The 20184-nt window shown below is 41.3% G+C and overlaps 2 protein-coding genes and 1 pseudogene across 3 annotated transcripts in view; 2 read left to right on the plus strand and 1 right to left on the minus strand.

Annotated features, from left to right (window-relative positions):
• LOC310830553 (olfactory receptor 2AP1-like) overlaps positions 1–20184 on the minus strand; it is a gene marked incomplete at both ends in the record, with an annotated part of 456446 nt that overhangs the window by 397146 nt on the left and 39116 nt on the right. The gene's annotated exons all lie outside the window — the stretch shown is intronic.
• Positions 1763–20017, plus strand: LOC310830857 (olfactory receptor 5A2-like; annotated as a pseudogene). Its single transcript has 2 exons — positions 1763–2711; positions 19090–20017. The product of its transcript is annotated as an olfactory receptor 5A2-like (transcript).
• Positions 7052–8005, plus strand: LOC310829617 (olfactory receptor 10A2-like; the record flags this gene model as incomplete). Its single annotated transcript, XM_083708323.1, has 1 exon — positions 7052–8005. The coding sequence occupies one exon, from the start codon at positions 7052–7054 to the stop codon at positions 8003–8005; it is 954 nt and encodes a 317-aa protein (XP_083564449.1).

Here is a 20184-nt window from a genome sequence, read left to right on the forward strand (position 1 = left end):
CATCTATCTATCTATCATCTATCTATCATCTATCTATCATCTATCATCTATCTATCATCTATCTATCTATCTATCTATCTATCTATCTATCTATCTATCATCTATATCTATCATTATCTATCATCAAACACATCTCTCTGTTGGGGGAAAAAAGAATTTTAATGGTCCAACCTGCTACTAAAGTCAGTTCTAATTTACCTGTTTATTGAGCATTCATACAGATTTCTTTGTACAGTTTGTGGCAAGGTTATGCATCATCCACACTTACCTTTTCTCCACACTTTCCATACATTGTCTGCAATTTAAAGCTTCTTTTCTGAAAGCTTCCACACCACCACCTCCAGAGCTTTCTCATAAAAACACACTCTTTTAAATTGAATTGGAGCAAATGTCAAACCTCAGAAAACCTGAATTAACATTTGCTCTGATTCTGCCTGGAAGAGTGGGTTTTCATGGAGAAAGCTCTGGCATGTGGGGTGGGGGGGGGGGAGAGACCAAGGACACAATCTCGGATTTGTAACTTGAAAATGATGGGGAACTGAGCATTAATTATTGTTTGTTTGCAGGTGGTTATTCAATGTGGTCAAGAAAGTGTTTTCCCATTACAGTGTATTTGTTGGAATCAGTTTCAGAGGACAATCAAACCATTGAATTGGCAGAAATGATTGGATGTTCTGGGCTACCCAGATGACAAGACCCCTTTCTCAACCTCACTGATGTAGTCGGGATGAAACAGCAATACATTTGACACCAGCTTAGCTGCAGGAGTTGTCCCAAAAGACAGCATCTGGGAGCCACAGGCAACAGCTAGGTGGAGGGTGGGGACCAAAGCGGACCAAACTACCCCAGAAGAATCATGTCTGTACCAACAGAGGTACTATCCCTCCCCAAACACCCCACACACCCCATGCAGGGGGTTGGACTTGATGACCCTTACGTCATTTCCAACTCTACAGTTCTATAATTCTATGTCTGCACGATCATATGCCCCACAGAACAAAGGATCAAGAACTTTAAAATTATTTTAAAAGAAGCACCACAGTGCATAGCTGAATAGCTACATTAATGAATCTGCCTGATCAGTGAGTTATTCATTGTGATCTGTCTTGGAGCACAGCTCCCAGAGGGAAAAATCTGGCAGAATAAAACATGGTGAAGAGGCAAATACACTGAAAGCAGTGTATACTTTCTATAACTGTGGCTGAGAAATCTCTAGTGCAACTAAGGCATCAGGAACAGAGAGCTGGCTGTGACCTTCAAGTGTTCAGTAAGTACCAGATTGTTTTCTTTTGAAGCCTTTGGCATGTTTCACTCTTAAGGAACACACTTTGTACATTCCTTCTCATGAATGATACTGAATTATTTCTTGGACAATGTTTATTTTTCAAGTTTGATGCCTTTTAATAATGTTATTTAGGAACAATTCTACCAAAGGTTAGCTCTTGCTATGTTTAATAAAGAAAATGATGATTATATAGATGGAAAGTTCAGCAAAATCTCTTTAATGATTATTAAAACTATACCTCCCCATATGAACAAGACACAGAAGCTGTAGGTATAATTTAGAATTTTTATTATAAGATCACCTCTAAGTCCTATTGATTCCAATGAAGTTAAACACTGCAGTATGTGCCATTGGATCATTCCCTGATCAGCCTGACAGTCCTTGAACAGAGTTCCACATATAACCTATATGAAAAGATTGTGTATAGCCGAACAATCTTACTCTAACTTCATCAGTTCTGTATGTTCTTTTTCCAGGATGCAGAACAGAAAAGAATACATTCTACAAAACAGTACAGCACCAGCTAAATTCATCCTCCTGGGTCTTTCTGATGATCCAAACCTGCAAAGTCATTGTTCTGCACTTTCCTGGTACTCTATATCATCACTCTGGCAGGAAACCTTCTCATCATTCTTCTGACGTTGGCTGATCCTGCCCTGCACACCCCCATGTATTTCTTCCTAAGAAACCTGTCTTTTCTGGAAGTCTGCTACACATCAGTCAATGTCCCTAAGATGCTGGCAAACCTCCTTTCTGGAAATAAATCCATCTCCTTCATTGGATGTGCTCTGCAGACCTACTTTGTATTCTTCCTTGGTGGGTCAGAATGTTTCCTCTTAGCCTCAATGGCCTATGATCGATATGTTGCCATTTGTAAGCCCTTACACTACCACGTCCTGATGAGCCAAAAAGTTTCTATTACTTTAGCTGTGGCATCTTGGCTAAGTGGGTTTCTGATGTCCTTTGGACACACCAGTATGGTGTTTACTGTCTCCTACTGTGGCTCCAATGTGATCAACCACTTCTTTTGTGACATCCCTCCTTTGCTGAAATTGGCTTGTGGGGACACCTCAAGGGTTGAGATTGCAGTCTTTGTTGTGGCTATGATTTTTGTGACTTTTCCTTTTATCCTGATCTTGATGTCTTATGCTGGCATTATAACAACCATTTTGAAGATCTCATCCTCTGAAGGTCGGAAGAAGACCTTCTCCACCTGTTCCTCACACCTCATTGTGGTGACCTTGTTCTATGGTTCTGGTTGTATTACATATTTGAAGCCCAATTCCACTTACTCACCAAACACTGACAAATATCTAACACTCTTCTATACTATTATCGGTCCCATTTTGAACCCCCTCATATACAGCTTGAGGAATAAAGAGGTAAAACATTCCTTTAAAAGAATCTGGGGTAGAAGACCTTTTGGGTGATAAAAATTAACTGACGTATCGTGGGAGTTCCAAAATAGGTAGGGACTTGTACCTACTAATATCTGAATGCATTAGCTTGGATCCAGAATCTTTTAGGAGAACTGTGGTCCCCTTAAAATTAATGGGATTAAGTTAATTGTGATTTAATATATGACCCTTGATTTAAATGGCAATTTTCGTCATCTAACCTTGCCTTTATATACCTAACAGCTCAAACAGTTGGATAATTTATAGTAAATAAATTTGTGTTAGTAAAGATTGTGGTTCCCTCCTTGTGAAATCACCAGAAATCCCTCAAAAGATATCTCTGAGAGGGTTGAGTATTCATCCTAAACAATTTGTGTTGGAGAATGGATGGAAACTATTGGGGGAAGTGGGAATCATCCTCCATTAAGCTTGGAACCTAATATAACTTAATATGAAAGTCATTCTCTGACAGAAAGTTTCCTGTCCCTTCATCCAATACCATCGGAGCCAAAGGGTAAACTGCATGCTTTGTATGCAAAAGGTCCCATGTTCAGTCCAGGCAGGGCTGGGGAAGATTTTTTTCTGAAACTCTGGGGAGCTTCTGCCAAGCTGCATTCAGATGTGGGGTTTATTGCATGTGTTTTTCTGATTATGATGCTAGTGCTTCTGTCCCAATTTAGAACATTCATTTTGCACTGCAATAGCAGCTGCATTCCAGAACTGGGGTTTTTTTGTTTTATGTTTTTTTAAAAAAATCCGTTCCCACCATGCTGCACTAGATTTTAAATGGCAAGAAAGAATTATATGCAGGGCTACAATCACATTTTGTTGCATGATCACACAATGCAATAATTAGCATACTTCTGTTCCAGAGATCTTTCCATTTGTCTTAATCAGCCAGTTAAAAGAACCACAAACCCACCTTTTCCCTGCATTAACTTCCAAAATTTGCTGAGACTAAATTAGCAGTGATTGACATTCCCCTGGCTACTGACTGCCTTGTGATTGTCTGGACAGTGCCAGATATCATCCAAAACCTACCAGGATCAAACCTCTTGGAAGTGAACTGCTGCCATATAGCCCATTGTCTCTCAACATCCCTCATATTACTTGACCATCATGGACCCTCCACATTTCCCTTTTTGACAGGGATAGTCCTGGATTTACAGAAGCTGTCTCGGTTTCTGATTTGATCCCAGAATGTCCTGCTTTTCCTTAGGATGTCCCTATTTGCATTGGAGAAATGTTGGAGGTATGGAGTTAGGCAACCCCCGAGCCAATTAGATAAGTAACTATAGAGCCTTTAGAAGATATCTGAATGTTGCCGTGTACAGGGGAGTTTTTAAACATTTTATTCAGTTTTTATATATGTTGGAAGCCACCCAGAGTGGGCAGGGGATTTAAAACGATAGCAGCAGCAGTGCAGCAGCAGCAACAACACTAAAGATACTAATAATAATAAATAATAATAGAAGAAGATGACCCTCTTTTCATTGGAGAAATATTGGAGGGTCTGCAATCAGTGCTGCTACTTTGCATAGAATGAGACCCAAAGGCTGATTGTAAGTAGCTGCAGTAAGATAGGTACTACAGGTGGTTGAACCAGTTAACCCTCAGTGTCCCTTCCAACTCTACGATTCTATAATACTATGATAGGCAGGCATCAGATAACCTGTGGGTGGGTTTTTTATTCTTTAATCTTGTTGAAGCAACTTTCTGTCTTCCATTTGCCCTCTTACTTTCCGCTTAGCTCTTAATAAACTTCATCCATATAACTGTCTGGATTATTGTGTGTATTGTTGCCAGACCCAAAGGGCTTTTTTCACTTGTGTGTCTACAACATTTTGGAGTCATGCTACATGTGATGAGATGAGATTGGAGTCTGCCATGGAGGAGAAAGCTAAATTGGGGTCACAGAAGATCCAGGAAGGCTAGGTGCTCTCTGTGTCTCTCCTTCTCATTACCTGCCTTGGATCTTCTGAAACCACCCATTTCGGGGCAGAGCATGTTAAGCAGTTGGGGGGAGGACTTACTTGCTAGTTTTGGCTTAAGTGGCCTACAGCCAGACTGACAGCAGTGGAAAGAAAGGGACAAAGGTTCACCCCACTCCTACCACTGTACCTTTTACCACTGTACTCTGTATGCCACATGCTGCCAACTACAACTTTTATTGGTGAAACCAAGCCTTGTTGTTGTTTAGTCGTTTAGTCGTGTCCGACTCTTCGTGACCCCATGGACCAGAGAACGCCAGGCACCTCTGTCCTCCACTGCCTCCCGCAGTTTGGTCAAACTCATGCTGGTAACCTCGAAAACACTATCCAACCATCTCGTCCTCTGCCGTCCCCTTCTCCTTGTGCCCTCCATCTTTCCCAACATCAGGGTCTTTTCCAGGGAGTCTTCTCTTCTCATGAGGTGGCCAAAGTACTGGAGCCTCAGCTTCACAATCTGTCCTTCCAGTGAGCACTCAGGGTTGATTTCCTTCAGTATGGAGAGGTTTGATCTTCTTGCAGTCCATGGGACTCTCAAGAGTCTCCTCCAGCACCATAATTCAAAAGCATCAATTCTTCGGCGATCAGCCTTCTTTATGGTCCAGCTCTCACTTCCATACATCACTACTGGGAAAACCATAGCTTTAACTATACAAACCTTTGTTGGCAAGGTGATGTCTCTACTTCTCAAGATGCTGTCTAGGCCTGTCATTGCCCTTCTCCCAAGAAGCAGGCGTCTTTTAATTTCGTGGCCTAGTCTCAGTCATTCATGAAAATCACCCCTGTAGCCCTTTCAAAGGCAAATGTAAAATATTTTTCTTCTCTCTCTCTCTCTCTCTCTCTCTCTCTCTCTCTCTCTCTCTTCCTCTCATCTTTCTATCATCTATCATCTATCTGTCTATCATCATCTATCATCAAGCACATCTCTCTCTTGGGGAAAAAAAAAGAATTTCAGTGGTCCAGCTTGCTAGTAAAGTCAGTTCTAAATTATCTGTTTATTGAGCATTCATACAGATTTCTTTGTACAGTTTGTGGCAAGGTAAAGCATCATCCACACTTACCTTTTCTCCACGCTTTCCAGACATTGTCTGCAATTTAAAGCTTCTTTTCTGAATACATCCAAACCACCACCTCCAGAGCTTTCTCATAAAAACACACTCTTTAAAGGTGAATTGGAGCAAATGTCAAACCTCAGAGAACCCAAATTGACATTTGCTCTTATTCTGCCTGGAAGAGTGGGTTTTCATGGAGAAAGCTCTTGCTTGCTGTTTGCAGGGTGGGGGGGGGGGAGGAAGAAACCAAGGACACAATCTCAGATTTGTGACTGGAAAATGATGGGGAACTCAGCATGAAACCCTGTTTGCAGCAGGTTATACAATATGGTCAAGAAAGTGTTTACCCATTACAGTATATTTGTTGGCATCATTTTGTCTCAGAGAACAATTAAACCACTGAACTGGCAAAAATGAATGGAAGTTCTGGGCTGCCCCCCCCCCCCTCAACCTCACTGATGTGGTTTAGAGGAAAACAGCAATACGTTTGGCACCAGCTTAACTGCAGAAGTTGACCCAGAAGACAGCTTCTGGGAGCCACAGGAAACAGCAGAGTGGAGGGTGGGGACCAAAGGGGAACAAACTACCCCAGAAGAATCATGTCTGAACCAAAAGAGGTATTAGCCCTCCTCAAACACCACACACACCCCATGCAGGGGCTTGGACTTGATGACCCTTACGTCCCTTCCAACTCTACAATTCTATAATTCTAAGTCTGCACGGTCATATGCCCCACACAACAAAGGATGAAGGGCTTTAAAGATATTTTAAAAGAAATATCACAATGGATAACTGAATAGCAACATTAATGCATCTGCCTGATCAGTGAGTTACTCTTTGTGATCTGTCTTGGAGCACAGCTCCCAGAGGGAAGAATCTGGCAGAATAAAACATGGTGAAGAGGCAAATACACTGAAAGCAGTGTATACCTTCTATAACCGTGCATGAGAAATCTCTAGTGCAACTAGGGTGTCAGGAACAGAACTGGCTGTGACCTTCCAGGGCTTTAGTAAGTACCAGATTATTTTCTTTTGAAGACTTTGGCATGTTTCACTCTGAAGGAACACACTTTGTACATTTCTTCTCATGAATGATACTAAATAATTTCTTGGACAATGTTTATTTTTCCAGTCTGATGCCTTTTAATAATGTTATTTAGGAACAATTCTACCAAAGGTTAGCTCTTGCTATGTTTAATAAAGAAAATGATTATTATACAGCCTGGCAGTCCTTGAACAAATAATCCCACATATAATCTATATTAAAAGATTGTGTATAGCTGAACAATCTTACTCTATCTTCATCAGTTATTTATGTTCTCTTTCCAGGATGCAGAACAAAAAAGAATACATTCTACAAAACAGTACAGCACCAGCTAAATTCATCCTCCTGGGTCTTTCTGATGATCCAAACCTGCAAAGTGCATTATTCTCCACTTTCCTGGCACTCTATATCATCACTCTTGTAGGAAACCTTCTCATCATTCTTCTGACGTTGGCTGATCCTGCCCTGCACACCCCCATGTATTTCTTCCTAAGAAACCTGTCTTTCCTGGAGATCTGCTACACATCAGTCAATGTCCCTAAGATGCTGGCAAACCTCCTTTCTGGAAATAAATCCATCTCATTCATTGGATGTGCTGTGCAGACCTACTTTGTATTCTTCCTTGGTGGGTCAGAATGTTTCCTTTTGGCCACAATGGCCTATGATCGATATGTTGCCATTTGTAAGCCCTTACACTACCACGTCTTGATGAGCCAAAACGTTTATACTACTTTAGCTGTGGTGTGTTGGTTAAGTGGGTTTCTGATGTCCTTTGGTCACACCAGTAGGGTGTTTACTGTCTCCTACTGTGGCTCCAATGTGATCAACCACTTCTTTTGTGACATCCCTCCTTTGCTGAAATTGGCTTGTGGGGACACTTCTAGGGTTGAAATTGGACTCTTTGTGGGGGCTATGATTTTTGGGACTTTGCCTTTTATCCTGATCTTGATGTCTTACACTGGCATTATAACCACTATTTTGAAGATCTCATCCTCTGAAGGTCGGAGGAAGACCTTTTCCACCTGCTCTTCACACCTGATTGTGGTGACCTTGTTCTATGGTTCTGCTTGTATTACATATTTGAAACCCAATTCCACTTACTCACCAAACACTGGCAAATATCTCTCTCTTTTCTATACTGTTATAGGTCCCATTTTGAACCCCCTCATATACAGCTTGAGGAATAAAGAGGTAAAACGTGCCTTTAAAAGAATCTGGAATAGAAAGCCTTTTGGGTGATAAAAATGAACCAACACATTATGGGAGCTCCACAATAGGTAGGAACTTGTAACTTCTAACTTCTGAAAACATTAGCTTGGATCCAGAATGATTTAGCTGAACTGTTTTCCCTTTAAAAATAATGGGATTAGGTTAATTATGCTTTAATCTAAATCCCATTGATTTAAAAGGGAAACTAATTCATCTAACCCTGCCTGGATCTCACCTAACAGACTGGCTAGGACAACCCAGTCAGAGGAATGGGTACAAATAATAATAATAAGTAGAGATTAGAAAAGGTTTTATTGAAAAAAATTGTTTGAGGGAGGATTATGTGAGGTCCTCTACTGCTGTAACCACCAGAAAGATCTCCCACAAAGGTCTCTCTGACTTAGAAATCTTCCTACGCAATGTGCTTTCTGGAATGGATGGAAAACAATGTAAAAGGTCCCATGTTCAGTCCAGTTAAGGCTGGAATAGATTCTTGCCTGAAACCCTGGAGATCTACTGCTAGCCTGCATTCAAAAGTGGGGTTTATTGCATGAGTTTTTGTTGTTTTGTCCCACTTTCTAGCATCCCTTTCATACAGCTATAACTGTTACATTCCAGAACTGTGACTTTTTGATTACTATCCCACCATGTTGCACTATATTTTAAATGGCCGGGGGGAGGGCAGAATAGTGTCCCAAATTTTGTCATATGAAATTGCAATGCAAAGCTGTCATGATTTTCTGAGTCAATGCCAGTGTGGTGTAGTGGTTAAGAGCAGTGGACTCGTAATCTGGTGAACTGGGTTCACTTCCCCGCTCCTCCGCATGCAGCTGCTGGGTAACCTTGGGCTAGTCACACTTCTCTAATGTCTCTCAGCCTCACTCACCTCACAGAGTGTTTGTTGTGGGGGAGGAAGGGAAAGGAGATTGTTAGCCACTTTGGGACTCCTTAGGGAAGGAGATTGTTAGCCACTTTGGGACTCCTTAGGGTAGTGATAAAGCTTGATATTAAATCAAAACTACTACTTCTCCTCCTTCTCCTTCTCCTCCCCCTCACCACCTTCTTCTTCTTCTTCTTCTTCTTCTTCTTCTTCTTCTTCTTCTTCTTCTTCTTCTTCTGGGCTACAAGCATTCCCCCCCTGGAAACAATTAACAAGGAAGTGTGCACTAACATTTCACTAGATTTCCAGAAGTGCTTCTTGTGTTGTGTGAAATATATAATGTGAAAATTAAAAAGTCAGTAAATGCTGGGAAGGTGCAATAAAGTGGCATCTGAATACAGCTCTTGTACAGCTCTAGACCACACTGAGATAGATGGACCAATATCAGAATCAGTTTCTAGACCCCTGCCCACCATCCTGCATTGTTCAGGACAGCCCCATGACCTTCCAAATAAGGTGTTTAATGTGTCACATGTGGCTACTGCAGTAAGGAAGGAATCAGAAGCATCCCTTCCAAGGACTTTCTTAAGGGAACCTAACTTCAATTCCGAGCTTAAAAAAAAACAAAAAAACTATTGACAACAGAAAATTGACCCAATTGCCTCAACAAGTGTGCCTGTTCTGAATTTTGCAATAATATACTTAATCTCTTCCATAGAAGAAGTTGATGGTTTCACAATATAACAAGAGATGCATTGTGTATGTTTCCTGATATATATTGTTAATGCTGCATTTTGTTTAATGGCCCTGGTAACACAAATTGGGTGTTGAAGAATAAATTTTGTAAATAGAAACATGTATTCATAGCATGTTGTTGTTATCAGCTTGAAGCTGATTCTGTACTTTGCATGTTCATCACTGTAGTGTCAGTCTGTATACTACAAAATACTGTGTGCAATCTATTGAGCTTGCATGGCAAATGACACTCTAGAAGGAAGAACCAGATAGTTATCTGGACCGTATGTAACTAGCTTAGCCGAGTTATTGAACATCTCCATTTTGGGTTAACTTGAAAGTGCTAAGCCTTAGAGTCTAGTTCTCTCAGAGATAAGTTGGTCACCTGCACCAATGCAAGACATTATGATGCCTGTGGTTCAAATGGCATCCTCTGGCTCTACACTGAACAAATTCTTTTTGGCCCATTCAAACTGCTGATCCATCTCCATCTCTCTCTCTCTCTCTCTCTCTCTCTCTCTCTCTCTCTCTCTCTCTCCATCCCTGCCCAGTTTTCACCTGCTCTGCAGTGACCTGAGAATTGGCAAACTCATATAGTGTTAGGAGTTATATAAATAGGTCAATGTGATCACATTAATGTAGGTATGTGGAATAATTTACCAAGTAGGTTAAGGTTAGGTCAGCACCCTTAGGCACCTTGGAGTTCTGAGATTTGCCGTAGAAACCCTCTCAGGCCAATTAATATATTTCAACCACCCACGCACCCAAAAAACCCATGAAAATGTTTGGGTTAGGGGGTAGTTTTGTGAAATCCCCCACCTACCAGTTTGATTTGCTGATTCATCAGTGCATTAACATGGGAGTAAGAACCATTAAACTCAGTGTGATTTACTTCTGAAAACAAATCAGAACTGCATTATTAATATCAGATTTGCCCCCTCTTAAAAAAAGCAAAAGCAAAATACACCACAGTGGGACACCTTTTAAAGCTTTGGGTCTACTGTCAGATTTGGACTTCCTCTCAGTGTTCCCCTGGAAAATTCTTATTTTAAATGTGGGTTTTTCCCCCAGTTCAGACTTTCCTAGGATTGAAAACCTCTGCATTTCAAGGGGAAAAGGTCCAGGTCAACTCTGGGAAGAGGAAGATGTCATGTGAACACCTGTACACTAACAGGGGCACAGGCCAGTGCATGTCCAGTTTTTGTTCCACCGTGTACAAGTGAGTCCTGGAGGACCTGTTCCCTATCCTGAAGGCATTTGTCCACCAGGCTTGGGAGGGCAGGGCCCTGACTGACTCCAGCTACAAAAGCTGAGGCTGCTGAACAGAATCTTGGACAGGGGGTTTGTTCTGGCGGGTGGGGGTGCTGTTACTGATATTAATGTTTTGTATCTTTATATAAGATCTTAATACTATTTATGTGGATATTGTTCAAATTGGTTGTGTATTTTTTGATGTTTTGATTTATTGTCAATGACTACTGTTGTTACGTTGTGATTATATATTTTTTTCATGCTGTAAGCCACCTTCAGCATAGTTTAAACTATGGAAAGGCAGCATACAAATAAATTATGTATGTTCTTTGTGTATATATATTATGTATATATTTCCCTGAGTGGGAAAGAAAGCAGCTATTTTTAATGCAACAACCATTTTGCATTCTTCGGATTTCAAAAAAGTGCCTCAGAACAGTGTTTTCTGGGTTGGGGGTACATTGCAGTTGCCCCAATTCACTTTCCCTTTGAAAGAATGTTACTTCAATCCCAAAATCCAGACGGGTGCATAGAGAAAGGGGAGCATGAGCACTGCTTAAAATAATGTAATATGGGCCCTGCTGGGACAGACCAAATACTTCCTGCTCTCACAGTGGCCAACAGTGATGGGCAACTATGTCTATTTCAGTTTCTCTGAGTTTCTCATTTTACCTGTCTTAAGTACAGTTCACCATGTTTCCACTTCAGTTTCTGGTGTGTGTGTGTGTGTGTGTGTGTGTTTATGAAACTTTGTCACAATTTTAGTGCATGTTTATCCTACAATACACATATTCATATGCAATTTTGTCTGATATACACAGCCCAGCAAGCAAAGTCTTAGAATATAATTCCTTTTGTGTGTGTTTTTCCCACTAATATATACCTTTAAAACTTTATATATTTTATTAGATTTATACCCACTTTTCTTTCATCTGGTAAAGTAAGGTAACATGCATGTAGCTCTCAACCAGTTAGCCATCCAGAAATTGACCAGACACAGACCTATTCAGGTTCAGCAATGCAATGGCAATGTGGCCCTTTATAGCACAGTTTGAGACTATGGACACCTTCCCCTAATATACTTTTTTTTTGTATACACTTTTTTGGGGGAGGGAGGAAGTTGGATAAGTGCAAATTTCAAGGATTGGCTGTGTTATGGTTTGCATAATGTTATGAGCAGAGCAAATGAGGACAACTTGCATCAGACTGAAAATCCTCCCCAACCCTTTGGGTACCCCATTTCTTACATTCCTCCATTGTGAGAATTTCACATTTATTTCTATTTTCTGTTTTCTGTTCTTTAATCAATTACACAAGAGGACCTCTTCTCATATCTCAGGACAAACAAACGTATTCAGGAGCTTGTGCTGAAGGACATTGTTGAAAAGTTTTTGAAGTACACATTGTCTCTTCAGTCACTCCAACCCACGGAGTGGGTACCTATGTTCTATGGACAGGCTCAAACAGAGGGCAAGTCTTCTTCAACAAGACATTCTTATACATGTTTAAATCATTTGATCTTTACTTTCCACCACTTCTCCTGGAATAAATGTTCATCAGCCTGTAATTTCCTGGATTCCCCCAGGATACATTTAAAAATGGTGCTACATTAGCCACTTCCTTTGGGTTTGGAGGGGTGGGTTACACAGAGGAAGGTCACATATTGAATTGGAAGAAGGGGTGGGCCGGGTTTAAAACTGTGCCAGAGATCATGGTGAGTAAAAAAATGGGATAATGGAATAGATGGAATTATAGTTAGAACTGCATAATTTAAAGTCACTTTGACATTCACCCTATTTCCAACCTCCCTTTGTCTTTTACTTGACTATTCTCTTCAGCATTCCTTAAAATAAAAATTAAAAAATTATTTTACTTCGGATTCTGGATTAATCAAATATTTGCACTTTTTCACAGTTTAATACCTGAGCATTATGTATGTGACAGATCTTCAAGACTCTGCACTCAATAAGCATGAAATTTCTTCCAGTAGTGCAGGAGTCAGCACCTTTTTCAGCCGTGGGTGGGTCCACCATCCCTCATACCTTGTGGGGGGCCAGACTATATTTTTTTGGGGGGAGGGAATGAACAAATTCCTATGCCCCACAAATAACCCAGAGATGCATTTTAAATAAAAGCACACATTCTACTCATGTAAAAACACCAGACAGGCCCCACAAATAACCCAGAGATGCATTTTAAATAAAAGGATGCATTCTATTCATGTAAAAACATGCTGATTCCTGGACCGTCCACAGGCCAGATTGAGAAGACGATTGGGCTGCATCCGGTCCCCAGGCCTTAGATTGTATACCTCAGTAGTGTATACCTCCCAGCAGAGAATAAGATTTGTAACAAATACAAGATCCCTCCATCCTAGAGATGTGCAGAGCCTCTACCAGCATCCTTCCCATCCACCTGATTTGTTAATCTCTCTGCTTTCATGCATCAATTTCTTCAGGGCTTGCACCACATCTTTATTTCTCAGACTGTATATGAAGGGGTTGAGTGCAGGGGTGATGACTATGTAAAACACAGATGCTATTTTGACATGCTCCTTGGATGCACTGGATTTTGGTCTCAGGTATATTGAAAGGACGGATCCAAAAAAGAGTGTGACCACAGTCAAGTGTGAGGAGCAAGTGGAGATGGCCTTTCGCGTCCCCATACCAAAATGGCTACCAAGGATGGTGTAGAGTATGCGAGTATAAGACACAAGTATTAACAAAAGAGGTAATATCAAGGTGAACACACAGGAAATAAACATGCACATCTTGGCTTGGTGTGTCCCTCCATAAGCTATACTGACTAAGGCTGGCATTTCACAGAGAAAATGGTCTATCTTGTTATGGTCTCCAAAGGATTGTTTCAAAGTGAATGCAGTGTTGATGGCAGAAAAGAAGAAACCACCCACCCATGAAGTAGTAGCCATTGCAATACAGATCCGCTTGGTCATCATGAGGCTATAGTGCAGTGGAAAGCAAATGGCAACATGACGGTCATATGACATGACGGTGAGAAGAAAACATTCTGTAATGCCAAATGAAAGAAAGAAATACAGTTGCACAGCACACTGGATCAGTGGGATGCTCTTTTTCTCAGCCAGAAGGTGAGATAGCATCTGGGGCACCACTGTTGAAGTGTAGCAAACCTCCAAGATGGAGAAGTTAGATAAGAAGAAATACATCGGTGTGTGAAGGCGAGAATCTGCTTTGACCAAGACGACTATGAGCAGGTTGCCAATCACAGCTGTTATGTAAATCACATTGAACACAGCAAAAAGTGCAACTTTGATTGTAGCGTTGTCTGTAAGCCCCATTAAGATAAATTCCTTCGGCAAAGTGGTCTGATTGCTTTCTTTCATTATATCTAAAAGAAAGATTATCATGGTCATCAATTAGCTATGGTCCAACACAGGTTTAGAGATACCATGAGGCTGCCATCTCCTGTAGCAGCCTACTTGAGAGTAAGCCCCATTTAATTCAGTGGAACATGCTTCTGAGTAGACCTGTTCCAGTTTGCTCTATAAATGCCCATTATTTTCTGTTGGATTGAGGCTACCATCTTTATACTGACATATAATACCAACATTATAATGATTTGCTGTTTCCTGAACAATTTCCACCCCAGTTCAAAGTGCTATGCATTTAAATATTTATTATTTAAACATTTAAAGCTCTGAATGCTTTGGGAGCTGGATAGCTAAAGGACCCACCTTTATTCACATGTATTTCTCTGTGTGCTTCAGTCTTCAGAGGACTCTCTGCTCTAAGTTTCACCTCCATATGAGATGCTGCTGTTGACCACGAGGAAGGGGGCCCTCTTGTTGATGATGTCCAGGCTTTGGAATGGCCTCTTATCTTTAGATGTCAGCCAAAAATTATATTGCTGAGACATACTTTTCACAGACCCTCCAAGTGTCCCTATTTTCCAGGGACAGTCCTGGATTTACAGTAGCCATCCTGGTTTCTGCTTTGATCCCGGAATATCCCACTTTTCCTTAGGATGTCCCTATTTGCATTGGAGAAATATTGGAGGGTATGGAGTTATCTGACCTACAAGCCATCTGAAGGCAAAACTGTATAAAGAAGTTGTTTAATTCTTAATGTTTAATTGTATTTTTGTATATGTTGGAAGCCATAAAGGGGTGCTGCTGTGGACATAGCCTGGATGTGATTGTTTAGCCAAAGCTGTACTAATCTTTATATTCCCTCTGACCAATACAAATGCCATTCATTCAAATGCAAAGGAAATACAATGCAAATGTGAGGGCGTCATTAATTACATATCACTTGAGGATTGAAAACAAGAATAGCAAATACTGAATGTATTCTCTAACCTGATTTCTCTTCCAGTCATGGGATAATTAAATGAACATCAGAAACTTTCAATTATTATTTTTAATCAGAATTTTCCAAAAGCCATAGTTCTCACTGACATTCTGAGACCCAATGATAAGTAATCTATGGCTAATTAGCCATTACTTGCCATTCCTCTCCTTAAAGCATCAAGTGTCTTAGAAATACAGCAACTGGTACCTACAGCCCATAAACATTCCTGATCCCATACATGGAAATTGGTACACTTTAGACTATGTAGTTCTCATTTTTTAGCACAGTATTTTAACTCTAATTTTCATTTAACCTCAAGTTGTGTGTTTGTTTAAAATGGATTACTATGGGTCTTATTTCTTTCCCTCTTCCCTCCACTTTCTATTGTTGTATTGAATATTAGAGAGTATAAATTACTGTTAATCCATGCTCTTAGAAGATAGTGTCCCTGCCAAACAGCAATGTTTTCTGTTGCATGTGAAACAGAGAAAGCAAATGCTTTATATAAAATAATGTCCCTTGCTTGGGATTTGTTTAGCACATGAATAATACACAGAGGGATAACTTGTAAGGATTTGCTGGGAGGAGATTCACATGAGACATACACTCTGCCCTGAATTTCTTTGGAAATCACAGTACAATTATTTTGGTGTGTCCTGAGGATTTAAGGTTACTTGTGATTCAAGACGATATCTGCACATCCATCCATTTACGTATGCTGAAGTAGCAATCAATATTGGATCTCTCCCAGTTATTACCTGCACGTTAACAATTTTGCATGGAGTTCTCTTAGGTGTCCTAAGGAACACTTGTAGGTTTGGGTGTTGTCAGCGACTGGGCAGAGGAGGAATGGTGGAGACTGCCTCCCCAGCCTGACCCTTCCAGAGAAGAAGACAGTTCAGAATTACAACCGTACTGGAAACCGTACTTTGTCAAGGATGCTGAGAGTTACTAGGAAACCCCCTTTCTCCCACAGAGCTGCAAACATTGAGGAATTTATTTTTAAATCATTCTGCCATTCTGCTTCATGGAGCCTTAGAAACAATTTCCAGGCCCTCGTAAAGCACTTGAAGTCACGTTCCAAGGTCTCGTGGGACCTCGGAGGTGGCGTCCGTGGTCTTGCAGGGCCTCCAATGTGACCTTCAAGACCTTATGAACCACTGAAAGTTGCATCTGACATCTTGCAGGGCCTTGGGGGTGGTGTCCAAGGCCTCAGAGGTTGAGTCCAAGGCTTTGTGGGGCCTCAGACATGACTTCTGGTGCTCCCAGGCACTGATGTGGCATGCGTGCCATAACACGATGTCATCATATCTCATTATGTCGTGCACGCCGCTGGGCACCCACAACCTAGGGCCCAGGTTGGTGTCTCTGCTCAGTACTCTTAACAAATTATAATTGCCATAATTCTTTCAGTGAAACCATGCCTACTTAAAGTGCTTTACATGTATAGTGCTGATGGGACCTAAGAGTGCTTTAAATTTATGGTGTGAATGTGATATTAAAATACATTCATTCATATCCACAATTCAATGTGGAGCTAAATTGCAAAAAGCCACAACAATTAACTAGTTGTTTATACTGTAAATCCTAGGAGAATTACACTTAGAATTCCTCTGGTGCAACTGTAGGAGATTTAGGTTGAATCTTTATGGTGGAGCAGAACAAAAGCAGTGTTCTGCTTTTAGCTGGTGTTATCTGAGTAGTCTAAGGACAGCTTAGAAAGGTAAAGTTATCCTCAAAAAAAGCGAAAGTTGGGTTTATTAAAGATGGATCAGAGCCATCTTATGAACTATGTTCTGCAAGGTAAAACTGTAACGCATTGGTGTATGTCCTTTTAAGAATTCCAGTGGAATAATATTCTTGCACATACTCAGCAGAGTTGAAGCACGGAACAACCACCATTAGGGGCTGTGAGCCTATAGTGAGAAAGGGGGGTTATTTTACTCAGAGCAAGCCCTGAAATTCTTTGAAGTGGGACTTCTAAAATTCGTTTTTGTTGTGGAGTTATTGGCACTGGCAACCATTTTAAGAAGACTGCTGAGGAACTAAGGTGAGTGAATAGACAATTTCTCCCTTTGTGGCCAGTAAGACAAAGCTTCAAAAAAAGAGTACTGAGAGTAGCAGCCTAAGATAGAATACTGTTATTGTCTGATGTGTGCTGATGTGTGAGAGTTGCGTGTCGAGGTCCCCAAGCCACCCCCCAAATAACTCACAACGCACACTTAATTTTTGTTTAAGGTTTTTGGCATAATTTTGGCCACAACTTTATTTAAATACAAAACCGTGAGTGGTTGTTTAGGCATTGGTTAAGACTATCTGTCCCCCCGCCTGGGGACAGAACTGACTTCCGGGCACCACCGAAAGCAAGTCGGGGAGAAATGGAGCTGAGTCACAGACCCTCAATTCTCATCCGCATGCTCCCCGAAGGCTTGCCGGACCTAGTCCCATTCCAGGGATTGGACGAAAAGATGGCAAGCCCCAGGATTCCTTTAACGGAATTCCCTTTCCGCAGCAACCATGGAGGGGCAGGACCAGCCTATCCTAACCCCTCCTCCACCAATTTATAACCAATGCCTAACCGCAACCTTACAAGTTGTGACGATTTGCTACGCAGTAGTCAAAAACCAAATGGCCCAGCCAATCAGCCAGATGGACAAAATTCCTACCAGGCCCCTGCCCCAACGGCAGACGACCCCATGACAGGCATAGCAAGGTCAATGCAACAACCCCTTACTCAAGGGCGGGTGGGCGGGTGATCTGTTGCACGCAGCAAAGAGAAAGCTCCAGGCTGCGTGCAGAGTATTTAAACATTTTACCCCTCCCACCAAAATTGCAACATAACTTTTACCCCAGCAACCCAGTGAACCAATCACTGCCCCAGGCCATCTTTAGAGACCCTGCCTGGTAACAGAGGGTCAGCAGACCCCACTGCAACACGTGCTCTCCATGAAGGAGAACACGCTTTATAAACTATATGTCTCTGTATCATTACTTTCTTTCCAGTCCCTCCAGAGACCCTGGGGGAGGAAGGCACTTGGCAAATCCACACTGTGATCAACTCCTGCCTGGAAACCAATGTCCCCACTGTTGAAGGATGTGTGGGTCCAGAATTGGCCTCCACAGACACTTACAGACTCATCGTTAAAACCATGTTTATGGAAGACTAACTTACTCGACTATGAGTGATTGCCAAAGAAAGAAAAAGAGCAGTGGCTTCAGGCAGTGTTACAGACAGGGATCATTCCTGGCCCTTGCTGGAGATGCTGGGAAAAAGAAATAACTGAGGAGCACATCTGAAGAAGTGAGATTTGGTCCTGGAATTTTAAAGCAAGACATGTAAGAAAGAAGATGAGGGGGGATAGGTTTAGTTATAGAGTCAAGGCATAGGCTGACCTGAAAAACATTTGCACAAGGTAGGAAATGGGAGAGTTGTTAAAGGTCAGTCTACTTAACTAAAATGTGTTTGTGTGTGCATCAGAGAGAACGGGAGACAGAGAAGCATCCAGTACCCTTATGATATTTTTTTAAAGTGTGCATTTAAAAACAAACTTGTGATTGTTGTTTCATTTTGACTTAGTACCCACCCCTCACTCCAAGGTCATAGGGCCAAATCACAACAGTTAAAGATTAAAAAACAGTCGCTCACTTGAATTTTCTTTTTTAGTATGTTTTGTATGTGTACTGTGTGCATGCAATTATTTGTGTGCAGAACTGACTGAGTGCAAATGGACAAAGGTGGCTGAACAGGCCTACAGACTTAAGCCCCAGTAAAATGTCACTGATGTAATTAATCTTCAATTCCTTCATTTTCTTACTATTGTTTTACATAATGCAGAGCCCCTCCTTACAGGGACAGAAATGTCAAGAAATGTTGTTGTTGTTTTTCTCTTCAGATGAGAGTACTCTGGTGATACCGCAAGAATGAATGCAACTTCTACCAGCTATTTCATGTTCCTTGGATTTCCCAGCCATTTGGAGGTGCAGATTCCCATGCTTCTTCTACTTTCTGCTGTCTACGTGGTCACTGTAACTGGGAACTCTTTCATCATTGCCATCACTTGTGCAGACACAAGCCTTCATTCCCCGATGTATTTTTTTCTGAGAGTGCTATCACTCCTGGAGATTTGCTACACCACTGTCACCCTCCCCAAGATGCTGCATGACCTTGTTTCAAGAGACAAGTCCATCTCGTTCAGCGGCTGTGCTCTCCAGATGTATTTTCTTTTATTCCTAGGAACAGTAGAGTGCTTCCTCTTGGCTGTGATGTCTTACGACCGGTACCTTGCAATATGCCTCCCCTTGCACTATATGGTTTTGATGTCCAAAGGTGTTTGTGTACGCCTAACTTTGGCTTCATGGCTGTGTGGCATTCTTCTTCCGCTGGTGAATACAAGCTGGGCATTCAGCTTGCCATACTGTGGCTCTAACGAGATCAACCATTTCTTCTGTGACTTCCCACCAGTTTTGAAGCTAGCCTGTGCTGATACATCTCTGAATGAAGCAGTGATGCTAGTGAGCAGTTTGATCATCACTCTGATACCTTTTGTCTTCATACTCATATCCTATGCCTGCATCCTTGGCACCATATTAAGGGTGCCTTCAGCTACAGGTAGGCAGAAGTTGTTCTCCACCTGTTCTTCACACCTCATCATGGTGACACTTTTCTATGGCACAGCCAGCTTTATGTACTTGCAGCCCAAATCCAGTTATTCTTTAGAACGAGATAAATTCCTCTCCCTTTTTTACACTGTTATAACACCAATGCTAAACCCCATCATTTATACCTTGAGGAACACAGAGGTGAAAAAGGCAATGAAGAGAATGACAAAGAGGAAAATATTGTTCTGATTTTTATTTTTAGTGACTGCTGTGTACTTATTAATCACCCTAAATTTGGGATCTTCTTAAAGTTCTAAGCTTTGTTGTATATACTACATTGGTATATCATGCAATGAAAATCATAAATGCATAGAATTGTAGATTTGGAAGGGAACCTGGTGGGCATCTAGTCTGAC

Source organism: Podarcis gaigeae (assembly GCF_964106915.1).
Source record: "Podarcis gaigeae genome assembly, chromosome: 13".
Taxonomy (NCBI): domain Eukaryota; kingdom Metazoa; phylum Chordata; class Lepidosauria; order Squamata; family Lacertidae; genus Podarcis; species Podarcis gaigeae.